The sequence below is a fragment of the Oncorhynchus keta genome, chromosome 30 (assembly GCF_023373465.1).
Source record: "Oncorhynchus keta strain PuntledgeMale-10-30-2019 chromosome 30, Oket_V2, whole genome shotgun sequence".
NCBI lineage: Eukaryota > Metazoa > Chordata > Actinopteri > Salmoniformes > Salmonidae > Oncorhynchus > Oncorhynchus keta.
In genome coordinates this window covers 22,514,766-22,541,972 of record NC_068450.1, presented here as the reverse complement: position 1 = coordinate 22,541,972, position 27,207 = coordinate 22,514,766, and the positions used below count along the sequence as shown (strand labels likewise).

Genomic DNA, 27,207 nt, shown 5'->3' with positions numbered 1-27,207 from the left:
TAATGCATTAAAACGTTGACTCACCAGCAGGATATGATTATTAAACCAGTTCTTAAAAAATAAATTAACTGGAAGTTACTCTGTAGGCTTTTTTGGAAATTCCGTCCTTTGTCAAGGTGTGTACTTTCGGCCCGCCCACACGGGTCGACACCAGTTACCACAGACACAAAGTCATAACCCCCGCCTATTTCTACAATTCATCTTCTAAACATTTTATTTCAACCTTAACCACACTGTTAATCTTACGTCCAACCTTAAATTAAGACCAAAAAGCACATTTTTGTTTTCATGAATTGTTACGATATTGCCAATTTTGACTTTGGGGTTGTGGCAACTCGTGGGAAAACCTGCCCACACACTAAACTACGGCGTTTGATTGGCGCGATAACTAGCTTTTTTTTTTTTTTTTTTTTTTTTACAATTCTCAATCTCATGAACAAGTCACAGGCAAATTGGGAAGGCTTTACGTTTTCGCTGTCACCTGTGTATTTCAACGGTTTAACGCAAAGTAAGTTTGTTTTACCCTTAACATTGATAACGTATGTATTGCCATTTATCAATCAAACTAGCTAACTATAGAACCATGCTTGGCTCCTGTGTGGACTAAACTTTGGAAGCAACCACCGGTGTGTGTGTAATAAACTACTTTATTTTTCACTTTCAGTACAACTATAACGCTAGGCGTTGTAAAGACTGATTGCACAACTGAGATTGGCACCATGTCTGATTTGGTGGATGCCAAATGCATAACTGCACAATGGTAAGGCATTGCGTTTCTCCTGTCAAACCTATCAGCTTCACAAATAATATAGAATAGCAGGCGACAAAAATAAATGTATGTATATTGAATGTAGGCTTACTCTATGATTTTAAATGTATAACCCCATTGGGACGGCATGAGCTGGGCCATTTATAACCCCATTGGGATAAGTGAGCCTCTTCTTACATATGTAACAGTATAACTTTAGACAGTACCCGGGCGCGAACCAGGGACCCTCTGCACACATCAACAACAGTCACCCACGAAGTATCGTTACCCATCGCTCCACAAAAGCCGCAGCCCAAAGCAAGGGGAACTATTTTTTTTTATTTTATTTTTTTATTAACAACAAATCAATACATAAAGCACATGAGGGAACACAAGCATACATAGATTACAAATAATAGACAATCGAGCTAGGGGCGGGGCTAGGGGCGGGGCTAGGGGGTACAATATCACATTACAATTACACAAGGACCTTAAGGGACATGCATATACTTACAATTCTAACAGCTTTTTTGTTAGTAGAGCATTTAACCGTCTTAAAATACAGTTCAATTTCTTTTTGTAGGATACGAAAATGTGGTTTTCTGTTTGTAAATTTACATTTGTGTATATGAAATTTGGCCAAAAGAATAATGAAATTAATTACATAAAAATGATTCCGCTTATTTAATAATAAATAATAATAAATAATTATTTCTATTGTATGTAAAGAATCCAACCAGTACATCTCTCCACAATAGTGTAAAATCTTCATAAATGTGTTCAATTATAAACCTACTGATGTCTTGCCACAGTTTTCTTACATGCATACAATGCCAAAAAAGATGCACAACTGTTTCTGGGTGGTCATTACAAAAGGAGCAATTTGAGTTGATGTTTTCCTTAAACTTCTTCATATAGTGGTTGGCAGGATAATATTTATGAATAATTTTAAAGGAAACATTTAAGTCATTTAAGGCTATTAAGCCTTAAAACTTCCTTAATTTTGTTAACAAGTAGGTATGTTTGTAGCAACATCCAAACTTTTTTCCAACAGATATTATCAATAAATCCATTCCAATAAGGTATGACATAAGGTATACAACATCCTGCTGAAACAAGGATGTATCGCTCTGTTATTGAATGGACCAAAAGAGAAACAAATCTTTCCTACTGATGAGTCAACAGGGTCAATAGAAGGTAGGCTCTGAGGGTCAGGTCTTGACATGTTCCTGAATAACAGAGCAACACCTGAGGGAATGGCATCTAAAACAATTGCAAAATCTTTAGGTGTTACAGGGACTTTGTAAAGTGATAAGAATTCTTTATAACTGAGTAAAAGACCCTCTGCATTTACCAGTTGGCTCACCAATAGGATATTATTTCTGAACCAATATTCTTAAAAACAGAGAGGTATTTTTATACAATATATCCCGATTATTCCATATATTATATGTGTGGAGAAAAATTGTGTTTATAAATTAAGGACCATGACAAGAAAACCTGCCGATGAAAAGCAGAAAGTTTCACTGGAACTCTGTCAATATTATAATTGCAAAACAACATGAAGTTAAGGCCACCAAAAGTAGAGAAGACATGATGAGGAATAAAATTCCAGATAGAAGTGGCTCTTCTTAGGAATTGTTTTATCCAATTGATCTTAAAAGTATTATTTAAAGTAGTAAAATCCAGAAAATTCAGTCCACCATTCTCATAAGTGTTCATTACAACAGTTTTCCTAATGTAATGGGTACGGTTTCTCCACAGAAAGTTGAAAAGCATCTGGTCTATCTCCTTGCTTATTTTACGGTCAAGATATAAAGATAGAGCACCATATGTTAGTCTAGAGATACCTTCAGCCTTGGTTATTAGGACTCTACCTTTTAACGATAAGTCCCTCTGTAGCCAAACTCCTCAAGCGTGCGTGTGTGTGCACAGATTGGCCTTTCTGCAGGTGAAGGTGGACCTGTCTGCAGAGAAAGGCAATGCTGCACAACTGTCCATCAACCCCTGTGTCATCTGGTACCAGACCAGCCACACACCCCGCTCCACTCTGTGATGTAGACCTACCAGCCACACAACCCGCTCCACTCTGTGATGTAGACCTACCAGCCACACAACCCGCTCCACTCTGTGATGTAACCTACCAGCCACACACCCTGCTCCACTCTGTGATGTAGACCTACCAGCCACACAACCCGCTCCACTCTGTGATGTAACCTACCAGCCACACACCCTGCTCCACTCTGTGATGTTACCTACCAGCCACACAACCCGCTCCACTCTGGGATGTAACCTACCAGCCACACAACCCGCTCCACTCTGTGATGTTACCTACCAGCCACACAACCCGCTCCACTCTGTGATGTAACCTACCAGCCACACACCCCGCTCCACTCTGTGATGTAACCTACCAGCCACACACCCCGCTCCACTCTGTGATGTAACCTACCAGCCACACACCCCGCTCCACTCTGTGATGTAACCTACCAGACACACACTCCACTCTGTGATGTAACATACCAGCCACACACCCCGCTTCACTCAGTGATGTAGACCTACCGGCCACACACTCCACTCTGTGATGTAACTTACCAGGCACACGCCCTGCTCCACTCTGTGATGTAACTTACCAGCCACACACCGTGCTCCACTCTGTGATGTAACTAACCAGCCACACTTCTGTGGCTCAGTTGGTGGAGCGTGGCGCTCGTGGCGCTGGGGTGGTGGGTTCGATTCCCGGGACCACCCATGCGTGGAATGTATGCACACATGACTGTAAGTCGCTTTGGATAAAAGCGTCAGCTAAATGGCATTTATTATTATTTATTATTATTAGCCATTGATTTAGTTTCTTCTGGGTTTTTTTTAATAAGAGGGTTCAAATTTAGTACGCCTCTAGACTTCTGATCCTTTGTAATGGTTATGCCTAAATATGTAAGTTCTTCTTTTACTGGAATACCATAATATGAAGGTGTCACACAATCTTTGACAGCCATGAGTTCACATTTCTTAATGTTGATCGATATGGGAATTTGGTTAGGGTCTTTCAGAAAAAGTGTAGTATCATCAGCCAGCTGGCTTATAATCATTTCTTTACCAGCGATGGAAATACCTTGTACAGGACTATTATTTAAATAATTTGCAAGAAGTTGGGTGATTAATAAAAACAGGTACGGAGAGATAGGACAACCTTGCCTAATTCCTCTCTTTAACTCAAATCTAGGTGAGGTGCCATATTTCAATTTGATAGAGCTGTTACCATTTGCATAGAGAGTCTTAATAGCCTTACAGAAAAAATCCCCAAAACCAAGTCTCTCAAGGGAGTGGAAGAGAAACTGATGCTCTACTGTGTCAAATGCTTTATAAAAATCTAAAAATAATATGAAGCTATCCTCAGTTATTAGGTCTGAGTAGTCAAGTACGTCTAATACTAGTCTGACATTGTTAGAAATATGTCTGTTCCTCATGAAGCCAGACTGTGTTTCATCAATGATTGCATCCAGAACATCTTTAATTATTTTTGCAAGTAGTGAGGTTAATATCTTAGTCATTATTAAGAAGACAAATTGGACGCCAGTTATCGATGAGCAGCACTTCTTTTTTTAGGCTTAGGTATCAGTGTTATTAACCCCTGACTCATTGTAGGAGGGAGAACATTGTTTTTAATACTCTCTAAAAAAGACTTCAAATAGGAAGGGAGCTACTTGTTCAGAAAATAATTTGTAAAATAATTTTGTAATTCCATCAACACCTGGTGATTTATTGTTCTTTAGATGTTTGATAGACTCTATATTCTCTTCAATTTTAATGGGTTCATCACACTGTTTAGATTCTATATCACTGATAGAGTGAACATTATTCAGTGAATTTAAAAAACATATCTGTGGATTCCTGACAGTACGTAGAACTATACCATTTTCTGTAAAAATTGCTACAGTATTTAGCGATTAATTTTTGGTCATCTGTAATAACACCATCAATGTTTAACTTATGGATAGTGTTAATTTTAGAGTGAAATTTCTCAAGTCTAAAGAAATAGGATGAATTCTGTTCTCCTCAATCCATTTTTTCCTAGATCTAATAAAGGCTCCTTCTGCTTTTAATTTATATATATTATCCAGTTTATTTTCTAACTCAATTAGTTCCATCTTCTCCTCCCCCAAGAGGTCAGCTGGGGACCTCTGCGAAAGGGAGGTTATCTTAATGATCACCTTTTCCTCCTCAGCTCTTCTGGTCTTAGCAAGATTACTACCATATTTTCTAAGATATTTGGACACCTCAAATTTAAAGAGCTCCCAGTTCTTGCAATAAGATTTTTCTTCACAAGCCCTTTCCCAAAAGTGTGAGAGCAGATCTTTAACCTCAAATGTTGTAACTATATCATTATTTAATAATGAGCTATTTAGCTTCCAGTAGGATGCTCTACCAAGGTTCGTATCAGGGGTAAATATTTTGATATCAATGTAAATAGCCTTATGGTCTGTGAGGGGAGTAGTACAAATATTTGTAGTAACACACTCACTATCAATACATTTGGATATAAGCCAAAAATCTATTCTGGATTGTCTGGAGCCTGTTTTGTTACTCCAAGTGAATGATCTTTCGGCCGGAAACCTCTCTCTCCATATATCAGTAAGATCAAACTTTTCCATAAAAAGTGTTAAACCCAAATTCTGATTGGTTGGCCTACCTGGGGGCCATCTATCAGTTGAATTATCTATTGTAATGTTAAAGTCCCCTCCTATCAATAATAACGAATTGGGAAATTTAGATAACCAATGAAGGGGGCGGCAGGGTAGCCTAGTGGTTAGAGCGTTGGACTAGTAACCGGAAGGTTGCAAGTTCAAACCCCCTAGCCGACAAGGTACAAATCTGTCGTTCTGCCCCTGAACAGGCAGTTAACCCACTAGGCCGTTATTGAAAATAAGAATTTGTTCTTAACTGACTTGCCTGGTTAAATAAAGGTAAAAAAAAAAAAAAAGTATATGTTTCTCTATAGATTCAAGCAACTCGTCATTCTCATGTTTGGTGTTGTTTACAGTAATGAGTGTGATTTCATTGTAACTGATCACAAGACAAATAAAGTGACCAAAGGGGTCACATTCCGAGTGTAGAATATTACCGCCAAAGGTATTTTTCATTGTAGTGACACCAGCTGATCCATGGGAAAGCCAAATATCGTTGCCCCACTGAGACCTCCAGAAGTTGGCATCAGCAGAAATTGAGTGAGACTTGAAAAAAGCAAAAATCTGTTCGAAATTGTTTAGCAAATAAAAATAAGGCCTTCCACCTTCACACTGTTTCGTAACCCCCTAGCATTAAGAGATAATATAGACAAAGACAAAACAACAAAGATTATATAAAAGTATAAACTGTAGTAGGATGAGTCAAAGACGTAGGAGCAGTAAACGATAAGGAACCGAGATCTGCACCATTTAAGTCAATTTAAAGTGAAAATAGCTTATTCCAAGGGGAACTACTACTTCAAGGTCTCAGGGCAAGTGACGTCACCGATTGAAACGCTATTTAGCGCGAACTGCCGCTAACTAAGCTAGCGTTTCACATCCGTTACACATAGTTCTATCAGCTCTCACATTCCGAGGGAGTATATTTTAATGCTTTCATTTACCCATGAATCGTGGTGAACAAATGATTATCTCATCTCCATGAGCATGCAACGTGACGTCTGACCAAAAACATATTGGTCGTAATTCCTCTGCTTAGACGTTGCTGACGCATGCCAGATCTAACAACGCTAGGATAGGTATTTTTACGTATCAGCTAACCACATGTTATAGTAATCTGGTGCCCGACGCCACAGTCGATGACATTGCATATGACCATTGGTTGATGCATGCATTTAAGCATGTCATCTGTACAGTCTAGTCGGAATGGTTTCGATTTGAGGTTCACTACATTCTCCTTTTAGTCTAAATGATGCTATGGCATTTGGTTTGAAAATGTACCTCAATCCAGGCATGGGATGTGTCGCTGTAATCCTCGATTATGCGGCTGGCATAATGGGATATTTAGCAGAATGAAATACAGCATGTTTTTTTTTCTTTATTAAACTGCCCTTTTTGACAGCATGTTCTCTCGTTCTAAAGCAGCTCGTTGGATTGCAAAATACAGTTACTTACCCCAATGCTAGGTGTTGCATTTGAATTGAATCCAATGTGCTGCTTTATAAAAAATAAAAAAACTGGCAATATTTCTATATTTGCGACTGAGATAATGGAATGATTAGGAGTACTGCAACACTGTCCATCCCTGCATTAAGGTACTTTTTCAAGCCCTATCGCTCATTCGTCACCCTGGTGCAAATATATTGGCCTAGTATCGTTTCAACCTTAAGGAGATTTCAGTGAACCTCAAGTCGAAACCATTCTGGCTAATTTTCAGGTATGTTAGAGGTTTCATTCCCCGGTCTCTATTAGCCAAACAACATGGATTTTCAACATAGGCTACCTGTGGAACCAGATTAACACGGACAATGAAAAGTCCACTTTTAAATGTTAAAAGGAACTTCTTTGTCTTTGTTCCAGGCCAGGGAGTCCCTCACTGCCAAGGTTTACTATAGAGAATCAGAAAGTAGATGCTAGGCCTCCAGCTGACATGTACACATATAAAATGAACTACCCCAGCCTTGGACAATGTGTCATCATCAACAACAAGAACTTTGACAGGAGAACAGGTAGGCCTAAGTGTGTATTATAGGAGTTTTTGTTGTTGTCCTGTTCAGGTTACAATGATATGTCAGATGTCTACATTTCATTGGTAATTTCCCTTTGAAAGGAATGAGTTCTCGCAAGGGAACAGATGTGGATGCTGGCTATGCAAGGAAAGTGTTTGAACGTTTGGGGTACAACGTGAAAGTTGCCAATGACCAGACAGTGCAGCAGATCCAACAGCTGCTTTACACTGGTAAGTTCACCAGTCTGGATGTGAGTGTGTGAGTTAGATTTTCTTCTGTTCTGGAAGCTTCTTTTGAGAAGTTTTTCTGATCATCTACAAATAAATTGCAATCATGGTAGTAGTGATGTGTCATCTGGCTAACTTTGATAAACTTTCGGAAATGTCTCTGAATAAAAAATGTTGATAGACTTTAAGTTTAAACTACATGTGTGCGTGACTTTTTCAGTGTCTCAAGACAACCACAGCCAGTCAGCCTCCTTTGTGTGTGTGATGCTGAGCCATGGAGGAGAGGGTGTGTTCTATGGCACAGATGGAAATGTGGAGCTCCAGAAGCTCACCGGACTCTTCAGGGGCGACCGCTGCAAAACGCTGGTGGGAAAGCCCAAACTCTTCTTCATCCAGGTACTGTAAGGTTTTAGCTGCCTGCTCTAAATTTCCCTTACGCAGCTCAATGATTCTCTCGGTATGTTTGTTGAATCAACTATAAAGACTGAGGAATGAGAATGCAGTGTAACTGCATGACTTTGTAAATATGTTGTGTACTAAAGTGATGAACATGTATTCTGCGTGACTGATATTCAGTGATAGTGTTAAGAGTAGCCTCTCTTCCCCTGACCCTTGACCCCTAATCCTTCCTGTGGACCTGGTGAGTAGGCGTGCCGTGGCTCTGATCTGGACTGTGGAATAGAGACAGACAGTGCTGCTGGTGGAATAGAGACAGACAGCGTTGCTGGTAACTATCCAGAGAGGATTCCAGTGGAGGCAGACTTTCTCTATGCTTACTCTACAGCCCCAGGTAATAAAACCTGTTTATTGATAAACCGTTTATTTTTTTAACCGCCCTCTCCTTACGTACTTAACATATAAGCTAGAATCCTTAGTTACTTCTAAATGAAATGTTTTTGTAAATCGGAAGTTTACATACACTTAGGTTGGAGTCATTAAAACTTGTTTTTCAACCACTCTTAAAAAAAAATTCTTGTTAAACTATAGCTTTGACAAGTCGTTAGGACATCTACTTTGTGCATGCCACAAGGAATGTTTCCAACAATTGTTTACAGACAGATGATTTCACTTATAACTCACTATACCACAATTCCAGTGGGTCAGAAGTTTACTTACACTAAGTTGACTGTGCCTTTAAACAGCTTGGAAAAGTCCAGAAAATGATGTCATGGCTTTAGAAGCTTCTGATAGGCTAACTTACATAATTTGAGTCAATTGGAGGTGTACCTGTGGATGTATTTCAAGGCCTACCTTCAAACTCAGTGTCTCTTTGTTTGACATCATGGAAAAATCAAAATAAATCAGACAAGACCGCAGGAAAGAAATTGTAGACCTTCAAGTCTGGTTCATCCTTGGGAGCAATTTCAAAACGCCTGATGGTGCCACGTTCATCTGTACAAACAATAGTACGCAAGTATAAACACCATGGGACCAAGCAGCCATCATACCGCTCAGGAAGGAGACGTGTTCTGTCTCCTAGAGATGAACGTATTTTGGTGCAAGAAGTGCAAGTCAATCCCAGAACAACAGCAAAGGACCTTGTGAATATGCTGGAGGAAACTGGTACAAAATGATCTATATCCACAGTAAAACGAGTTCAATATCGACAGAACCTGAAAGGCCGCTCGGCAAGGAAGAAGCCACTGCTCCAAAACCGCCATAAAAAAAGCCAGACTACGTTTTGCAACTGCACATGGGGACAAAGATCGTACCTTTTGGAGAAGTGTCCTCTGGTCTGAAAAATAGAACTGTTAGACCACAATGACCATCGTTATGTTTGGAAGAAAAGGGGGGAGGCTTGTAAGCCAAAGAACACCATCCCAGCCGTGAAGCACGGGGGTGGCAGCATGTTGTGGGGGTGCTTTGCTGCAGGAGGGACTGGTGCACTTCACAAAATAGATGGCATCACGAGGAGGGAAAATTATGTGGATATATTGAAGCAAAGCTTCTCAAGACATCAGTCAGGAAGTTAAAGCTTGGTCGCAAATGGGTCTTCCGAATGGACAATGACTCCAAGCATACTTCCAAAGTTGTGGCAAAATGGCTTAAGGAACAACAATGTCAAGGTATTGGAGTGGCCATCACAAAGCCCTGACCTCAATTCTATAGAACAATTGTGGGCAGAACTGAAAAAGCATGTGCGAGCAAAGAGGCCTACAAACCTGACTCAGTTACACCAGCTCTGTCAGGAAGAATGGGCCAAAATTCACCCAATTTATTGTGGAAGGCTACCTGAAACGTTTGACCTAAGTTAAACAATTTAAAGGCAATGCTACTAAAGTGTAAGTAAACTTCTGACCCACTGGGGATGTGATGAAAGAAATAAAACCAGAAATAAATAATTCTCTCTTATTCTGACATTTCACATTCTTAAAATAAAGTGGTGATCCTAACTGACCTCAGACAGGGAATTTTTACTTTGATTAAATGTCAGGAATTGTTAAACACCTTTGCCAAACACATTTAAACCTAGTTTATGTAAACTTCCGACTTCAACTGTATATATATCCTGTTGATTTCTTGAGGCATTTATAAGTTATATTCATGAACTTAGGTTAACCGTCGTACCCCATCAGAACCCAACATCTATAAGCTTGTTATACTCTGTTTGTAAACAAACTAAATGCAAACCAACACTGTATAGCCTCTCAACATAGTTTTAACCATCATTATAATATCATGAATGGTCAGTCCTTGCATACATAGTTCTCGATTTGAATTTGAGTAGTTGGGTTTCTCCAGGCCCATCCCTCAGCTTTTCACCAAAACTCAGGCAGGGTGTCCGCTTTGTGTCAATGAAGGTTTCCAGCTTTAAACACTATGTAATTTATTCATGCATACTACATATGTTACCTTTACATGGTATAATGTAGGCACCCATTGATACATAGTACTTACAACTGATGTCTGAACTTAAACAAACTGCAAATGTGTGAATCACAGTAGACTATAGGCCTACTAAAATAAAAGTATGGTAATTGCACTGCACCTACGTACAAAAACGACCATGTACCACTTTAGAAGTTTTAACAATGGTTATCATTGCTATAGTGTTTGACTGATTTGGTTTGTGAACTCCATAGGCTACTACTCCTGGAGGAACACCGACAAGGGCTCCTGGTTCATCCAGGCCCTCTGTGAGATGTTACAAAGGTACGGCAAACAGCTGGACATTATGCAGATCATGACACGTGTTAACCACAAGGTGGCACATGACTTCGAGGCTTCCGCCAACAAGCAGATCCCTTGCATTGTGTCTATGTTGACCAAACATCTCTACTTTCCACAGTGATTGTATATCCTGTGGGACCATTTTACATATTTGCACAGTGTCTGCTGGGGTTCTAAAGACCATTAAATAATACAGAGGGATTCTCTGCACTGGACCAAATACCACTGTGGATAATCACTTATTCAAATACTTCTGTTTGGGGAAAGTCTAAAAGCGAAAAGTTATTAAATGTTTACCCTTGAGGCCTAAAGGGCATTATGTTGGACCAAAGAGAATTGAGTATTGACTACGCAATAGCAGTACTTGCTATTGATATGTAGTTCATTAATTTGGAATGGAATTAAAATGCTCTGAATTGTAGGGTAGATACATGTTCAGATAACATGGAATGAAAGTCACTCCGGCTTTAATAGTATTGTAAAGTTGTGTTCTGTCTCTCTATATAAATAATCTGTCACCCGTGAGGTGTTTTTTCATCATTTGCACATTCAAATAGGGTACTACATGAATAAAGGAGATTTTATCCTTGGTAAATTGTGTTCCCAAGAAAGAACATTTATGTAAATGGGATTTCAAGAAAAAAAATGTAAGAAAATATAGAAACATGTTGTTGATTCCTGGTGCAAGAATTTCTTGCATCCTATTGTGAAATAATGTTTGTGATTTCATTGTGATAGATTTTCATATGGAATACTAACATATCATGGTTATTCAAAAGTTGGGAACTGTCTTTATCCAACACTTGGACATCTGAATGGGTGGGACTTGCAGAGTGTTTGGCCTCAGATAAGATGTCTGCAGGGCCAAGGCGCTTGCATTTCCTGTGTTAGGGGCCAGGGAAACCACACTGCCTCTGCTTTGCCTTTCTGACAATACTGACCAGAAACTAAAGGTTTTACTTCCATCAATTTCAAATAAAAAAGACAGTTCATTAATCATGGGCAAAAATTACATTGTTTTCTGATATTGTATGTATTGTAATGTTATTGTGTTATTGTAATGTGGACAGTACACAAGTTCTGTCCACATTTTCAGAAATGATCTATGCAAAAAGCACTGTAGCAAGTTTTGAAACGGAGCAACTAGTTTCGTTTCAAGCAGAAAATGCAAGCTGGAATCCAACCAGATGGGTGTTGAGGAAGTGAAAATGAAATTGAGCTGTCCGTTGCAGAGGCGTAGACCAATGAGAAGACTTCCGTGCTCTCCAGAACCCTGTGCAACGCCATCTAGGCTCAGGGGACGTGAGACAAACAAATCGGGAGGGGATTTCCACGCCAAGCACTTCCTTTACTTGTTTTGCTTTCGATCTGGACACTGAAATAGGCTAAATTAACTTTTTACAGAAACTCAAACTACACGAGAATATTGTGCAACTGACAAGAGGACTGTCGATTAATCAAGCTGAATAGAACACTTTATCACAGGTAACGTTTCCGCATGTTATTATCGCTGAAGTTATGTATCTATAGAATCACGAAGCGACTTTGTAAACCCTAATCGAAAGTAATAGAATGTTGATCCGTTGGCCAACCGACTTGGAATGAAGTTTATTTTCACTTTTGAGTTGATATGTCTGGCAGCTTTCTTGTGAACTTGAATTAGCACAGCTGTCAGTTTTGACGACAACGTGACTTGACAAGACTGAGCGAAATGTTTCTTTGTGGCGCATTGCGCACCAAAATGTCTACAGGCAATTGTTGCGGTATAACCATTTACAGGTAGATGTCTGTTATTGTGTATGTTATCAGGCTAAGATGGGCAGTATAATGGAATTGGAACACGCTTGGTAAATTGCATGAATACTAGGCTACAACTGCAGGGTTTACTAAATGATAACTAAGTTATTTTACTGCCTCATTTTTAAAGCTAACTAGAATATGTATGATAAACCCAAGATGCATTTGTGTGTATGTATGTGTGTGTATATTTATATTAAAGTAACATTCTAATATCCTGTTACTGAATATTGATTTAGGAGATAGTTGCCTTTTGTTGAAGTGAACTTTGATCACGACTTGATTACTCTACGTCTACCTGTAGCCAATAATTCTCAACTCTACGATACCGGATGAAGTTTGGTGGCGATGAGATGAGTTTTGGCGGAGTGCAGCCTACCTCCGACTATATCGTGCACATAGATCTGTAGATGGTGGTAAAAAATGTAAATTATTTCATGCATACCTTGTACTTATGTTTGTCCTGTGTAACTGGGTTATTTACTTTTGGTGCTGCAATCAGTCGTTTTTGATCAAAAATAGCATTTTACGCAACCTCCGCCAAGAGAGCCATTGTTTGTTAAAGTATAAGGAGCAGCCCTGCACCACGCAATTTGACAGTCACATAGAATTACGTTATCAAAACCTTCGGATTGCAGCAGCTGAAAGAAAATAACAGTTACACATGACAAACACGTACAAGGTACGCATGAAAGAATGGACATGTTTACTAGTATCGACTGATACTAGTCGGAAGTAGGCTACACTGCCAAAACTCAGCGCCTCGCTGCTCAACTCCCATCGGGTAACGTGGATTTGAGGACTCTTGGTTACAGTTGCATGCAGTAATAACTAAGCAACTTGCATGGTCATCACAAGCTTATGTGCACTTTTAACCATTAACACCTTATTACACATCAACAAAGTAAAGCTTGACGTGTGCTAAAACACAACTGCGCCTATTCGCGTTTTGTTGTAACCCCTCTGTAAAATATTTGTTGTGGCGCTGGGTTTCTGCTCAGTAGTAAGAATGATATCAGATGTTGCTGATGGGCTCAGGGAATGATGTCATCCCCCTAATGGGCCTCTTTGCCACTGAGGTTTTCTGACCTGTTGCTGTCTACAGAAAGCTAAGGAAATGGGTCATTCATTACATTTACTGTTTATCTCCTCTCTGTCTGCAGGCGACCATGCCCGTGGAAAGGATGCGAATGCGGCCATGGCTGGTGGAACAGATAAACTCTTCCCTAATCCCTGGCCTGATATGGATTAATAGAGTGAGTGAAATGTGTCTTTGAGACATTCAGTTTTCTTCAGTGTGGAAAATCAACACATTCTAAGGTTATTCTGTACCAGGTTTTCAGTCTTTGCTGAAGCAATTTGCTACCAAACTCAACAACGTAACCCCTCCGTCACACAAACAGGTTTACACTCCTATCTAAACAGTCAACCATATTCTGTCTAAGTTGTGTGTTTTGTTTGCTTGTTATATTTTCGAAATCCTCACTGGCAAGTACTGTATGTGGAAACAGGAAACGCATGTATGTGCTGCTGATTTGTTAGCCAAGTCATAAAGTATGTCTGAATCATTGTTGTGATGAACCTGCAGGAGAAGAGGATCTTCCAGATTCCATGGATGCATGCTGCAAGGCATGGCTGGGATTTGGAGAAAGATGCTCCTTTATTTATGAACTGGGCCATTCATACAGGTACGGTAATGAACATTTGAAATGATAAGAAATGTAGAACTGTGTATTGTTGGCCATGACCAATGCTACTGTTGTGTTATGAATTAAGTTTATGCAGCAGTATGGCCTTCCCATAACAAGTGTTTTTGTCTTATCAGGAAAATACCAACTAGGGATCGACAAACCAGACCCGAAAACATGGAAGGCCAATTTCCGCTGTGCTATGAACTCTCTGCCTGATATCGAGGAGGTGAAAGACAAGAGCATCAAGAAGGGGACCAACGCTTTCAGAGTATACAAGATGCTGTCTGCTTCAGAGCGCCAGACCAAGAAAGGCAAGTGGTTCTCTGAGTCTCTGGCTGCAGGTAGACAGGCAGCCTAATTCTGATAGTTCTGAAAAAGATCTGATGTGATTGGTCAAAAGACCAATTAGTCATAAAAAAAGACAGAATTGGGCTCCCTGTGTAAACGCAGTCTCTGGCTCAGCGAGAACAGTGGTTGAATTCAAATCACATTTGATTTGTTACGTGCTTAGTCTACACCTGTGGTTTACTAACAGTGAACTGCTTGGTAAACAACAGGTGTAGGCTAACAGTGAACTGCTTGGTAAACAACAGGTGTAGGCTAACAGTGAACTGCTTGGTAAACAACAGGTGTAGGCTAACAGTGAACTGCTTGGTAAACAACAGGTGTAGGCTAACAGTGAACTGCTTGGTAAACAACAGGTGTAGGCTAACAGTGAACTGCTTGGTAAACAACAGGTGTAGGCTAACAGTGAACTGCTTGGTAAACAACAGGTGTAGGCTAACAGTGAACTGCTTGGTAAACAACAGGTGTAGGCTAACAGTGAACTGCTTGGTAAACAACAGGTGTAGGCTAACAGTGAACTGCTTGGTAAACAACAGGTGTAGGCTAACAGTGAACTGCTTGGTAAACAACAGGTGTAGGCTAACAGTGAACTGCTTGGTAAACAACAGGTGTAGGCTAACAGTGAACTGCTTGGTAAACAACAGGTGTAGGCTAACAGTGAACTGCTTGGTAAACAACAGGTGTAGGCTAACAGTGAACTGCTTGGTAAACAACAAGTGTAGGCTAACAGTGAACTGCTTGGTAAACAACAGGTGTAGGCTAACAGTGAACTGCTTGGTAAACAACAGGTGTAGGCTAACAGTGAACTGCTTGGTAAACAACAGGTGTAGGCTAACAGTGAAATGCTTTCTGACGGGTCCTTTTAAGATCAATAGAAATAGTGACGCAAGGAATAAATACAGTGAATAACAATAACAGGTAAAACGAACATGGCTGTATACAGGGAGTTCCAGGTAGTAACATGGCTATATACAGGAAGTACCAGGTAGTAACATGGCTATATACAGGAAGTACCAGGTAGTAACATGGCTATATACAGGAAGTACCAGGTAGTAACGTGGCTATATACAGGGAGTTCCAGGTAGTAACGTGGCTATATACAGGGAGTTCCAGGTAGTAACGTGGCTATATACAGGAAGTACCAGGTAATAACGTGGCTATATACAGGGAGTTCCAGGTAGTAACATGGCTATATACAGGGAGTTCCAGGTAGTAACATGGCTATATACAGGGAGTTCCAGGTAGTAACATGGCTATATACAGGGAGTTCCAGGTAGTAACATGGCTATATACAGGGAGTTCCAGGTAGTAACATGGCTATATACAGGGAGTTCCAGGTAGTAACATGGCTATATACAGGGAGTTCCAGGTAGTAACTTGGCTATATATAGGGAGTTCCAGGTAGTAACATGGCTATATACAGGGAGTTCCAGGTAGTAACATGGCTATATACAGGAAGTACCAGGTAGTAACATGGCTATATACAGGGAGTACCAGGTAGTAACATGGCTATATACAGGAAGTTCCAGGTAGTAACATGGCTATATACAGGAAGTACCAGGTAGTAACGTGGCTATATACAGGGAGTTCCAGGTAGTAACATGGCTATATACAGGGAGTACCAGGTAGTAACGTGGCTATATACAGGAAGTTCCAGGTAGTAACGTGGCTATATACAGGAAGTACCAGGTAGTAACGTGGCTATATACAGGGAGTACCAGGTAGTAACGTGGCTATATACAGGGAGTTCCAGGTAGTAACGTGGCTATATACAAGGAGTACCAGGTAGTAACGTGGCTATATACAGGAAGTACCAGGTAGTAACGTGGCTATATACAGGGAGTACCAGGTAGTAACGTGGCTATATACAGGGAGTTCCAGGTAGTAACGTGGCTATATACAGGGGTTCCAGGTAGTAACGTGGCTATATACAGGAAGTACCAGGTAATAACGTGGCTATATACAGGGAGTTCAGGTAGTAACATGGCTATACAGGGAGTTCCAGGTAGTAACATGGCTATATACAGGGAGTTCAGGTAGTAACATGGCTATATACAGGGAGTTCCAGGTAGTAACATGGCTATATACAGGGAGTTCCAGGTAGTAACTTGGCTATATATAGGGAGTTCCAGGTAGTAACATGGCTATATACAGGGAGTTCCAGGTAGTAACATGGCTATATACAGGAAGTACCAGGTAGTAACATGGCTATATACAGGGAGTACCAGGTAGTAACATGGCTATATACAGGAAGTTCCAGGTAGTAACATGGCTATATACAGGAAGTACCAGGTAGTAACATGGCTATATACAGGAAGTACCAGGTAGTAACGTGGCTATATACAGGAAGTACCAGGTAGTAACGTGGCTATATACAGGAAGTACCAGGTAGTAACGTGGCTATATACAGGGAGTTCCAGGTAGTAACGTGGCTATATACAAGGAGTACCAGGTAGTAACGTGGCTATATACAGGAAGTACTAGGTAGTAACGTGGCTATATACAGGGAGTACCAGGTAGTAACGTGGCTATATACAGGGAGTTCCAGGTAGTAACGTGGCTATATACAGGAATTACCAGGTAGTAACATGGCTGGATAAGAGTGTCTGCTAAATGACTTAAATGTAAATGTAAATGTAGTAACATGGCTATATACAGGGAGTACCAGGTAGTAACATGGCTATATACAGGGAGTACCAGGTAGTAACATGGCTATATACAGGGAGTACCAGGTAGTAACATGGCTATATGCAGGGAGTACCAGGTAGTAACATGGCTATATGCAGGGAGTACCAGGTAGTAACATGGCTATATGCAGGGAGTAACATGGCTATATACAGGGAGTTCCAGATAGTAACATTATAAATGGCAAACTGTAGGATATATTCACTTTCAGAGGGTCAGACTTATGACTGTATTAAGGCATTATGATGTGGCCAGTTTTGCATTCAACTTCAATTCATGTGTAATATGTGCTCTGAGTATTAATTTGGTATATGATCTAATAACATGTAGAAAACTGATACACATTTGACACACTGAAATAGATTGTGTGTAACAATGGACTGTGTGTGTTTTCTAGGAAAGAAGAGGACTGAGAAAGGAGGAAAGAACAAGGTAATAACCATCATCAAAATGTTATGTTGACACAACACCTCTGTGCATAAGTCTAATCAATTTCACATTCAAACTATTATTTTAAATGAATAATTTGCTTGCAAAATGGTATGAGCATGGATAACAGACCTTCAATGAGGATGGAGAGAGATGCCCACACCCCTCTATCTCTGTCACCCCAGCAGCAGGTGGAGCCCGGTTTCCCAGCCATGGAGAGCATGAATGGGTCTGTTGGAGACCATCATGGGCCGGTGGTGAAGGTGGAGGTGAAGGAGGAGGTGAAAGACGAGTACTTTACAGACTGCACAGGTAATACCTGGCATTAGTGTGTTTTTTTTGTGTCCCCAATTGCACACTAATCCCTATATGGTTCACTTCTTTTGATCACTTTCCATAGGGCTCTGGTCAAAATTAGTGAACTTTACAGGGAACACGATGTCATTTGTGACCACCTTGTGTCTACTACATACCTCAATCAATGTAATTGATGTTGATTTTAAAAGTGTGTGGTTAACATGTAAGACTGCACAGCTGTAGTAGTTAATTATGCTCTTACTAGTGTCTTATATGCATAAGTTTTGTTTTTGGTTGTGTATTTGTATTTATTAAGGATCCCCATTAGTTCCTGCGAAGGCAGCAGCTACTCTTCCTGGGGTTTATTAAGGATCCCCATTAGTTCTGCCAAGGCGGCAGCGACTCTTCCTGGGGTTTATTATGGATCCCCATTAGTTCCTGCCAAGGTAGCAGCGACTCTTCCTGGGGTTTATTAAGGATCCCCATTAGTTCCTGCCAAGGCAGCAGCTACTCTTCCTAGGGTTTATTAAGGATCCCCATTAGTTCTGCCAAGGCAGCAGGTACTCTACCTGGGGTTTACTAAGGATCACTGTTCGTTCTGCCAAGGCAGCAGGTACTCTTCCTGGGGTTTATTATGGATTAGTGGTCGACCGATTATGATTTTTCAACACCAATACCGATTTATTGGAGGGCCCAAAAAAAAAAAGCCCATACCGATTAATCGCCCGATATTTGTATATATTTGTAATAATGACAATTACAACAATACTGAATGAACACTTTTATTTTAACTTAATATAATACATCAATAAAATCCATTTAGTCTCAAATAAATAATGGAACATGTTCATTTTGGTTTAAATAATGCAATACAAAGTGGAGAAGTAAGTAAAAGTGCAATATGTGCCATGTAAAAAAGCTAATGTTTAAGTTCCTTGCTCAGAACATATGAAAGCTGGTGGTTCCTTTTAACATTAGTCTTCAATATTCCCAGTTAAGAATTTTTAAGTTGTAGTTATTATAGGAATATTTCTCTCTACCTTTTGTGTTTCATATACCTTTGACTATTGGATGTTCTTATAGGCACTATGGTATTGCCAGCCTAATCTCGGGAGTTAATAGGCTTGAAGTCCTACACAGCGCAATGCTTGAACCACAGCGACGAGCTGCTGGCAAATGCAGGATAGTGCTGTTTGAATGTATTATTACGAGCCTGCTGCTGCCTACCACCGCTCAGTCAGACTGCTCTGTCAAATCATAGACATAATTATAATATAATAATGCACAGAAATACGAGCCTTAGGTCATTAATATGGTCAAATCCGGAAACTATAATTTAGAAAACAAAACATTTATTCTTTCAGTGAAATATGGAACCGTTCCGTATGTTATCTAACGGATGGCATACCTAAGTCAAAATATCGATATTACATTGCACAACTTTCAATGTTATGTCATAATTATGTACAATTCTGGCAAATTAATGAAGGTCTTTGTTAGGATGAATTGGTCTTCACACAGTTCGCAATGAGCCAGGCGGCCCAAACTGCTGCATATACCCTGACTCTGTTGCACAGAACACAAGAGAAGTGACACAATTTCCTAGTTAAAAGAAATTCATGTTAGCAGGTAATATTAACTAAATATGCAGGTTTAAATATATATATACTTGTGTATTGATTTTAAGAAAGGCATTGATGTTTATGGTTAGGTACATTTGTGAAACGGCAGTGCTTTTTTCGCTAATGCGCTTGTTAAATCATCACCCGTTTGGCGAAGTAGGCTGTGATTCGATGATAAATTAACAGGCACTGCATTGATTATATGCAACGCAGGACAAGCTAGATATACTAGTAATATCATCAACCACATGTAGTTAACTAGTGATTATGTTAAGATTGATTGTTTTTTATAAGATACATTTAATGCTAGCTAGCAACCTACCTTGGCTCCTTGCTGCACTCGCGAAACAGGTAGTCAGCCTGCCACGCAGTCTCCTCATGGACTTCAATGTAATCGGCCATAATCGGAGTCCAAAAATACAGATCGTTATGAGAACTTGAAATCGGCCCTAATTAATCGGTCATTCAGATTAATCGGTCGACCTCTATCGCTCCACATTAGTTCCTACCAAGGCAGAAACTACTCTTCCTGAGGTTTATTATGGATCCCCGTTAGTTCTGCCGAGACAGCAGCTACTCTTCCTGGGGTCCAAACACATTAAGACACTTACATTACATTTAAAACAAAATATAAAACAGTACATCATATAACATTATTACACCACAACATATCTACAATACAAAATGATATAATACCACCATATAACAATATTACAATGTACGTGTGTGTAGAGTGTCTTTCCTCTGGTTTACCTTTAATAACCAGGGATCATCCTCTCTTCCTCAGAATATCTTCATCAGAGCAGTCACAGTCCTGGGTACGACCAGCTGATCGTCGACGACCTGCCTTGTGTCTGCCAGACCATCGAGGTGACCACGGAGAATGAGGAGCAGTCAGTCAGCTCCAGCCACCCGTACCCACTCCAGATCTCCCCTGTGTCCTCGTATGGAGGTCAGTCCAGCCCCCCACCCCCTAAATGCTCCCATCCCAACCCATGCTTTAACACAACAGACATGGGTGCTTGCCCATGAATTAGGGATCCCAATTGGCATGTAGAATTGTGCCTTCAACTCCTCCACCCACGGTGAGGACACTGGCAGCTACAATCTTTCCTGCAGAAGACCTGCAAGTCACATCAGTACCCATCATAGGTTTTAATAGAGTGGTAGAATCCTTGTCAGCCACATCAAAATTAAGCTGGAGTTGAATGAGATCTACAATCAAATAAGACATTGGTGAATCATTTATTTGGTGATTGGAGGTATTAATTACTAGATTTTCAACACCCTTCTATGCTTGTGGTTTCAAAGGGACAGTATCAGCTCCATTTCAAAATAGCAGGTAAAATGGAAACCTTTGAACCTTTATTTGAGCCAGGTAGTGTAGTACTGTGTTGTATTGCTTAATGTATATTGGGGTTTATGGCTTTGCTGTTGCAAGCTCAAGGCCAGTGTGTGTCATCATAAAGATGGCTACATCTCCACTGTCATTCAACCTGCTCCTGTTATTACTGTAGAGTAAGTTAATGTGTTGTAAAGTGACATACTGTACACAGTGCAACTACTAGTCCTGCATATTTAGTATTTGGTGAAGCATTAAACGATCAGTGATTGTTTAGAGGCTGCCTAGAGTGTATCGCTGATGGTAGCAGATAATCCTCACGTCATCATCCCTCTCTAACCTGTTAGTCTGGAAATCCCTGACTGTGTTTCATGGTTCTTCTTCCTGGTCTGCTTAACAGAGAGTGACCCAGACAGTGTGCACAGTGAAGAGGACTCCAAGGAGGTAAGGCCTGAGCTCTGTCTACACATAATATACACATCTGTGTACACACTAAAGGACTCTGAACAATAGAATACATATCTGTATCAGAAGCAAAGCACATAATTTAGAACTGGTTGTCCTGGTAACCATGGTTAGTTTAGTAATCACTCACAGGCAGATTCTTTTGTAAGATTGGAAAGGTACACAGAAGCCTTTTGATTTTAAGCTTGTGCATTAGAGCTGGCCAATATTGATTTAAAATCCATATGATAAATTTAGTGAATTCTCCCGATAAAGATAAATTGAACGCTAAGTTCATAACATGAATGCACCAGTTACTTTTTTATATTACCCTTAAAACTACTGCTGCTACTTTGAACGTTGTAGCTATCAATTGTTCCATCAACAATCAGCAATATTAGCAAACTTATTTCGTGCCAAATGTAACATTTCTCTAGTAGGGCCCTATAGGTTATTTATCTTAATGAAAGATATCAGCAAAATTTCCACTAAGTGGTCGATAATTTTCAGCAACTTTTAAGGAGCGCTTGTAACACAGAGCAATAGCTTTGTTTTATGGTGCCACTGTAGCTGGCCTGTTCGCTAAGGCAAGGTGAGGGCAGTTCGCTAGCAACATTCGCTTATTCCAATAGGGCTGAGCGGCATGGCTGGGCCTGCCTGGGAACACAGACGCATACAGCTGAAACCTCTGATAAACAAGCCTTAACTTGAAGCCCACCATTTTGAGTTCATTACATTAGCCAATTCTACTGCTTAACAGCTGAGTACAGTAACTGTAGCATGGTAATAATGTCACTCTACCTCCACCTCCAGGTCTACCTCTACCACTACCTCTACCACTACCTCTACCACTACCTCTACCTGTACCTCCACCTGTACCACTACCACTAACTCTACCACTACCTCTAGCTTATATTGTCAGTTCCTGTTCTAGAGTGCTCTGATGTAAAGAAAGACAAAACAACAGAAGGCAGCTGCTGGTGAATACTGGATTCACTTGTTTCCCATGGCTAATGATTCACCCTAATTTAATATCTTGAATTGTCCTCAAATTAAGCCCAATCACAAATCAAACGCGTACAGTGTGTTTGATTTGTGATTGGTAAGTATTTGTGATTGGAAAGTAATTCATACCCTTTGACCTGTTCCACATTTTGTTGTTAGCCTGAATAAAAATGTATTAAATAATATTTTTTTCCCTCACCCATTGACACCCATAATGTCAAAGTGAAAAGATGATTTGTGTTTTTTTGCCGAAATTAAATACAGAAATATCTCTTCATACCCCTGAGTCAATAATTTGTAGAAGCACCTTTGGCAGCGATTACAGCTGTGAGTCTTTCTGGGTAAGTTTCTAAAAGCTTTCCACACCTGGATTGTGCAACATTTGCCAAGTTTCTTTCTTTAAAAAAGTTCTGTCAAATTGGTTGTTGTTAATTGCTAAACCATTTTCAGGGCTTGCCATAGATTTTCAAGCAGATTTAAGTCCAAACTGTGTCTCGGCCATTCCTTGGTAAGCAACTCCATTGTAGGTTTGGCCTTTTGTTTTAGGTTATTGTCCTACTGGAAGGAGAATTCATCTCCTAGTGTCTGGTGGAAAGCAGACTACCAGGTTTTCCACTAGGATTTTGCCTGTGCTTAGCTCCATTCCATTTATTTTTTATCCTGAAAAACTCTCCAGTCCTTAACAATTACAAGCATACTCATAAAGCAGCAACAACGCTTGAAAATATGGAGAGTTGTTTTTGCAGTATTACTTTAGTGCGTTGCAAACAGGATGCACATTTTGAAATATTTTATTCTGTAAAGGCTTCCTCTTCACTCTCAATTAGGTTAGTATTGTGGCGTAACTACAATAATGTTGATCCATCCTCAGAGTTTAATGGCTATGATAGGAGAAAAACGAACTGTTTTAAAGTCACTTTTGGCCTCATGGTGAAATCCCTGAATTTCCTTCCTCTCCGGCAACTGAGTTAGGAAGAACATCTGTATCTTTGTAGCGACTGGGTGTATTTATACACCATCCAAAGTGTAATTAATAACTAAACCATGCTCAAAAGGATATTCAATGTCTACCAATAGGTGCCTTGAAGGCATTGGAAAACATCCCTAGTTTGTGGATGAATCTGTTTGAAATTCACTGCTCGACGAGGGGACCTTACAGATATGTGGATGTGTGGGGTACAGAGATGAGGTAGTCATTAAAAAATCGTGTTAATCTCTATTATTGCGCACTGAGTTAGTCCATGCAACTTATTATGTGACTTGTTAAGCAAATCTTTACTCCTGAACTTATTTAGGCTTCCCATAAAGGGGTTGAATACTTGTTGACTCAAGACATTTCAGCTTTTAATTGTTAATTCATTTGTTAAACTTTAAAAAAAAAAACATCATTCCGCTTTGATATTATGGGGTATTGTGTGTCGGCCAGTGACACAAAAAAATCTCAATTTAATCCATTTTAAATTTGGGCTGAAAATGTAAATAATTTCTGAAGGCGCTGTACATACCGTTACAAAACAAGGACAATAGCAAGTCAAGCACATGCATAGTGTTACAGAATGCATTATTTATTTCTTAAATGTTGCCTTTGTATTGTTTGAATACATATTGACATGTCCACTGGAGGAACAGAGAACTAGTATAACACCAGGCTGTTTTCTGTGCCCAATGAAGCCCTTGGTGGAGAGTGGGGAGATGAGGTCCCTTTTAGTATGAGGTTCCTTAGTATAGATGAATCATGCAGAGCTCAACAGCAGGAGGACAAGCATTTTAGAAAGTATTAAGAACAAGTTTGACAGTGCTCATAAACATGACAATATATGTGAATGTCTATGTGTTTCAGCCATGTTTTGCTATACTTGCTATGTCAATGAAATTCCCACTTCTAATGCTTTAAATGATTTATGAAGATTCCGCAAACAGAAATATGCTAGTAACCAACTCTATATTCATGTATATCCTGAAATGAGTGTTTGAATGGTTATGGCATTGGCTGAGTTAAACCCACCTTCTGTGTGACTTGCAGGATCTTCGTGGTGGGCTGTGGGAATCAAGTTTCACTTCCTCTGTGCTGAGAGTGCCCTCGTGCTCATTACCCAGCATGGCCACCTTTGTCACTGGTGGAAAGGTAACCAACTTCAAAGTGACCAGCACCAGGGACCCCATGCCCCTTATTAGCTACAGCAACAGCCCCTGGACCAGGGACATGCCAGCAGTCCAGCACCCTCCCTCAGAGCAGGCTTCCTCCAGCCAGGCCTCTGCTGCAGAGACCAGAGCCAGCGTTATCATGAAGACATCAGACGTCTCCTCTGTGAAGACCTGCTGAAGACCTGGCAGTGCAGTGACTCAAGACCAGATACAGGCCAGTCAGGGGCAGGCTTGGTGTTGAAAAGCATTGATCACTGCTGGGCTTGTTGTTCGACCAGAGTGCCTACTCATAGTAATGACTATGTCTATGGAACATACAGTATAGGGGCTCTGTGAGCTGTAGAATATGAATCGATGCCCAAACTGAACCTGCCAAGATCTCAGGGCCTTTTAGATGGGATCGGAGTGAGGGGATGAATCTACAAACTGTTGGGCATCTCTCCCACTCCCCACCCACTGTTATTAATGTATATACTGATATGTCTGCGTAATGGCATACCGCTTGTGCACCTTATGGAAAACACTGATGGGCATGTGAGTGGCCACCCTGGCTGTGTGTTTACACTGACAGCAAGGCTGAAGCCTGGGAAAGGCCTTAAGAGGCCTTGCTGATCTAACTTTCCAACCTTGTCTTTGACCTTCAAGGTGATGCCATCCATTGGTTAGGAGGATGAAGTGAGTAAATGCACCTGGTCATTTATCTTGATGCCTTTTTAAGCAAGCTTATATATATCTATTTTTTATATAAAGGGACATTTTAATCTAAGGTGGACAATTTATTTGATTTGTACATTTTTTACTCAATGAAAGATTTCTGATTCTTTGTTCGATTTGTTTTTTATTATTGTTATTTACATGACACATTATGAAGAAAAAAATACATTTTTATCAAGTCCGCATTTGTGACATCTCATGTGTGAAATTGTATAGGCTTGTTGCTTATGTGTGCCTCTATGTAATGGTGTTTTAAATTAGTTGCTAAATCCATTTACACACGTTTGAGTGTGTCACACATTCATGGCCAACTCTTAATCCTGTGGATCAACATGCAAATCTTAATAAAAAATATTGTTTTGTAATCTTGTGGTACTACAGTGTAGTAGACATTTTTTTTTCTAGTGACACAGATTACCAGAGGTCAGCAATGTCTGTTTTCTGACCATGTGTGAAACGTTTATGTAGTTATTTGGTCCAGCTGTCTTTTCCTGTTGTCCTTTCTCAACTCTGGAAGATTTTTACAAAGAAAATGGTGCCAACAGTGAGTGTTTTGCATCTGTGTGTTGAATCATAGTATTACTTGTTTCATCAAATTTTATTTGTCACATACACAAGGTTAGCAGATGTTAATGCCAGTGTAGAGAAATGCGTGTGCTTCTAGTGCCGACAATGCAGTAATAACAGACATTAATGCAGTGATACTCCAGCTAAAGCATAATGGCTCTGAAAAGTCTACAAATACTAGTGATAGTGAACTGAAAATAGAGGGGGGTTTTGTCTTTTTTTTTTTCTTTTTTTACTTGGTTTCCTCTTAACAATCCTTTCACATTTGTGTGTGTGTGTGTGGGGGGCTTCAGCAGCACGCCAAATGGGTCTGCTTTGGCTCATGCTCTGGCTGCCTTTTAGTTTCGGTTGCTGTTCTTAGTCTCTTAACTTCCTGTTTGCGCCTGAACACACAGCCCATTGGTGCCCTGGTTGCTGTGACAACCACACACCAGATAGGCCATTAATCAATCCCAGAGTAAACAGTCTCAACCACTCTGCAGGATAGTCCAGACCGAGCATATAACAGCACGCAAATGCCAAGCATTATGAAACCTCAATGTTAAAGGACTGGACCGTCAGACATCTGCATTGTCCAGCTCAAGGACTTTTGTTTGAATGAAAAGAGGTATATAAAATACAACTATTATTACATTTGATTTAGTTTCATTATTGTCGTTGGTTTGGTTGAATAGTCTCTGGGCAAATGAAAATGGTCAAGTTCATGACAATACTGTAGTTACAGTGCCTTCAGAAAGTATTCAAACCCCTTGACATACCACATTTTGTTATGTACAGCCTGAATTCAAAATGTATAAAATATATTAATTTTCTCTGCCATCTACACACAATACCCCACAATGACAAAGTGAAAACATTTTTTTTTACAAATGTTTACAAATTTATTGAAAATGAAATACAGCAATATATTACATTTGCATTATCCACAACCCTTTGCTATGACACTGAGGTGCATCCAATTTATTTTGATCATCATTCTTGAGATATCACTACAACTTGATTGGAGTCCACCTAATAATATAATAATAATAATATGCCATTTAGCAGACGCTTTTATCCAAAGCGACTTACAGTCATGTGTGCATACATTCTACGTATGGGTGGTCCCGGGAATCGAACCCACTACCCTGGCGTTACAAGCGCCATGCTCTACCAACTGTGCTACAGAAGGACCACAGGACCACCTGTGACCAATTCAATTGTTTGGACATGATTTAGAAAGAAACACCTGTCTATATAAGGTCCCAAAGTTGACAGTGTATGTCAGAGCAAAAACTATACCAT

General features: G+C 40.0%; 2 protein-coding genes and 1 long non-coding RNA gene across 9 annotated transcripts; all 3 read left to right on the top strand.

The window, feature by feature from the left end:
- The first annotated feature begins 255 nt into the window (after positions 1-255).
- On the top strand, positions 256-12,125 carry casp3b (caspase 3, apoptosis-related cysteine peptidase b). 3 transcript variants are annotated; one of them, XM_052488056.1, is made up of 8 exons: positions 256-508; positions 665-760; positions 7,294-7,442; positions 7,544-7,672; positions 7,890-8,065; positions 8,318-8,459; positions 10,753-10,822; positions 12,073-12,125. In XM_052488056.1, exons 2-8 carry the CDS (start codon positions 720-722, stop codon positions 12,086-12,088), a joined length of 723 nt encoding a protein of 240 aa, XP_052344016.1. In that variant the 5' UTR covers positions 256-508; positions 665-719; the 3' UTR covers positions 12,089-12,125. The 3 variants fall into 3 exon arrangements, with proteins under 3 accessions (XP_052344016.1, XP_035599899.1, XP_052344015.1); XM_035744006.2 differs by lacking the exon at positions 12,073-12,125 and having other exon boundaries at positions 260-508; positions 10,753-11,852; XM_052488055.1 differs by lacking the exons at positions 665-760; positions 12,073-12,125 and having other exon boundaries at positions 410-508; positions 10,753-11,852.
- Positions 8,380-25,721, top strand: irf2b (interferon regulatory factor 2b). Of its 5 annotated transcripts, XM_035744003.2 has the most exons (10): positions 8,380-8,459; positions 10,753-10,822; positions 13,801-13,893; positions 14,226-14,325; positions 14,463-14,639; positions 17,756-17,790; positions 17,973-18,099; positions 20,494-20,658; positions 21,449-21,492; positions 24,521-25,721. In XM_035744003.2, the coding sequence occupies exons 3-10, from the start codon at positions 13,807-13,809 to the stop codon at positions 24,818-24,820; spliced, it is 1,035 nt and encodes a 344-aa protein (XP_035599896.1). In that variant the 5' UTR covers positions 8,380-8,459; positions 10,753-10,822; positions 13,801-13,806; the 3' UTR covers positions 24,821-25,721. The 5 variants fall into 5 exon arrangements, with proteins under 5 accessions (XP_035599896.1, XP_035599898.1, XP_035599895.1 ...); XM_035744005.2 differs by lacking the exons at positions 8,380-8,459; positions 10,753-10,822 and adding an exon at positions 12,177-12,325 and having other exon boundaries at positions 17,976-18,099; XM_035744002.2 differs by lacking the exons at positions 8,380-8,459; positions 10,753-10,822 and adding an exon at positions 12,177-12,325.
- On the top strand, positions 14,766-16,637 carry LOC127913955 (uncharacterized). Its single transcript, XR_008087374.1, has 3 exons — positions 14,766-15,353; positions 15,426-15,722; positions 16,491-16,637. It is a non-coding gene; the product is annotated as an uncharacterized LOC127913955 (long non-coding RNA).
- Positions 25,722-27,207: the final 1,486 nt, after the last annotated feature.

Excerpts from the sequence above, each read along its gene's own strand:
- casp3b (XM_035744006.2), top strand. The coding sequence starts at position 720 with ATGTCTGATTTGGTGGATGCCAAATGCATAACTGCACAATG. Across the intron at positions 7,673-7,889 it reads CCAACAGCTGCTTTACACTG|TGTCTCAAGACAACCACAGC; the intron begins GTAAGTTCACCA and ends TGACTTTTTCAG. Across the intron at positions 8,066-8,317 it reads CCAAACTCTTCTTCATCCAG|GCGTGCCGTGGCTCTGATCT; the intron begins GTACTGTAAGGT and ends CCTGGTGAGTAG.
- irf2b (XM_035744003.2), top strand. The coding sequence starts at position 13,807 with ATGCCCGTGGAAAGGATGCGAATGCGGCCATGGCTGGTGGAACAGATA. Across the intron at positions 17,791-17,972 it reads AGAAAGGAGGAAAGAACAAG|CAGCAGGTGGAGCCCGGTTT; the intron begins GTAATAACCATC and ends CTGTCACCCCAG. Across the intron at positions 21,493-24,520 it reads GTGAAGAGGACTCCAAGGAG|GATCTTCGTGGTGGGCTGTG; the intron begins GTAAGGCCTGAG and ends TGTGACTTGCAG.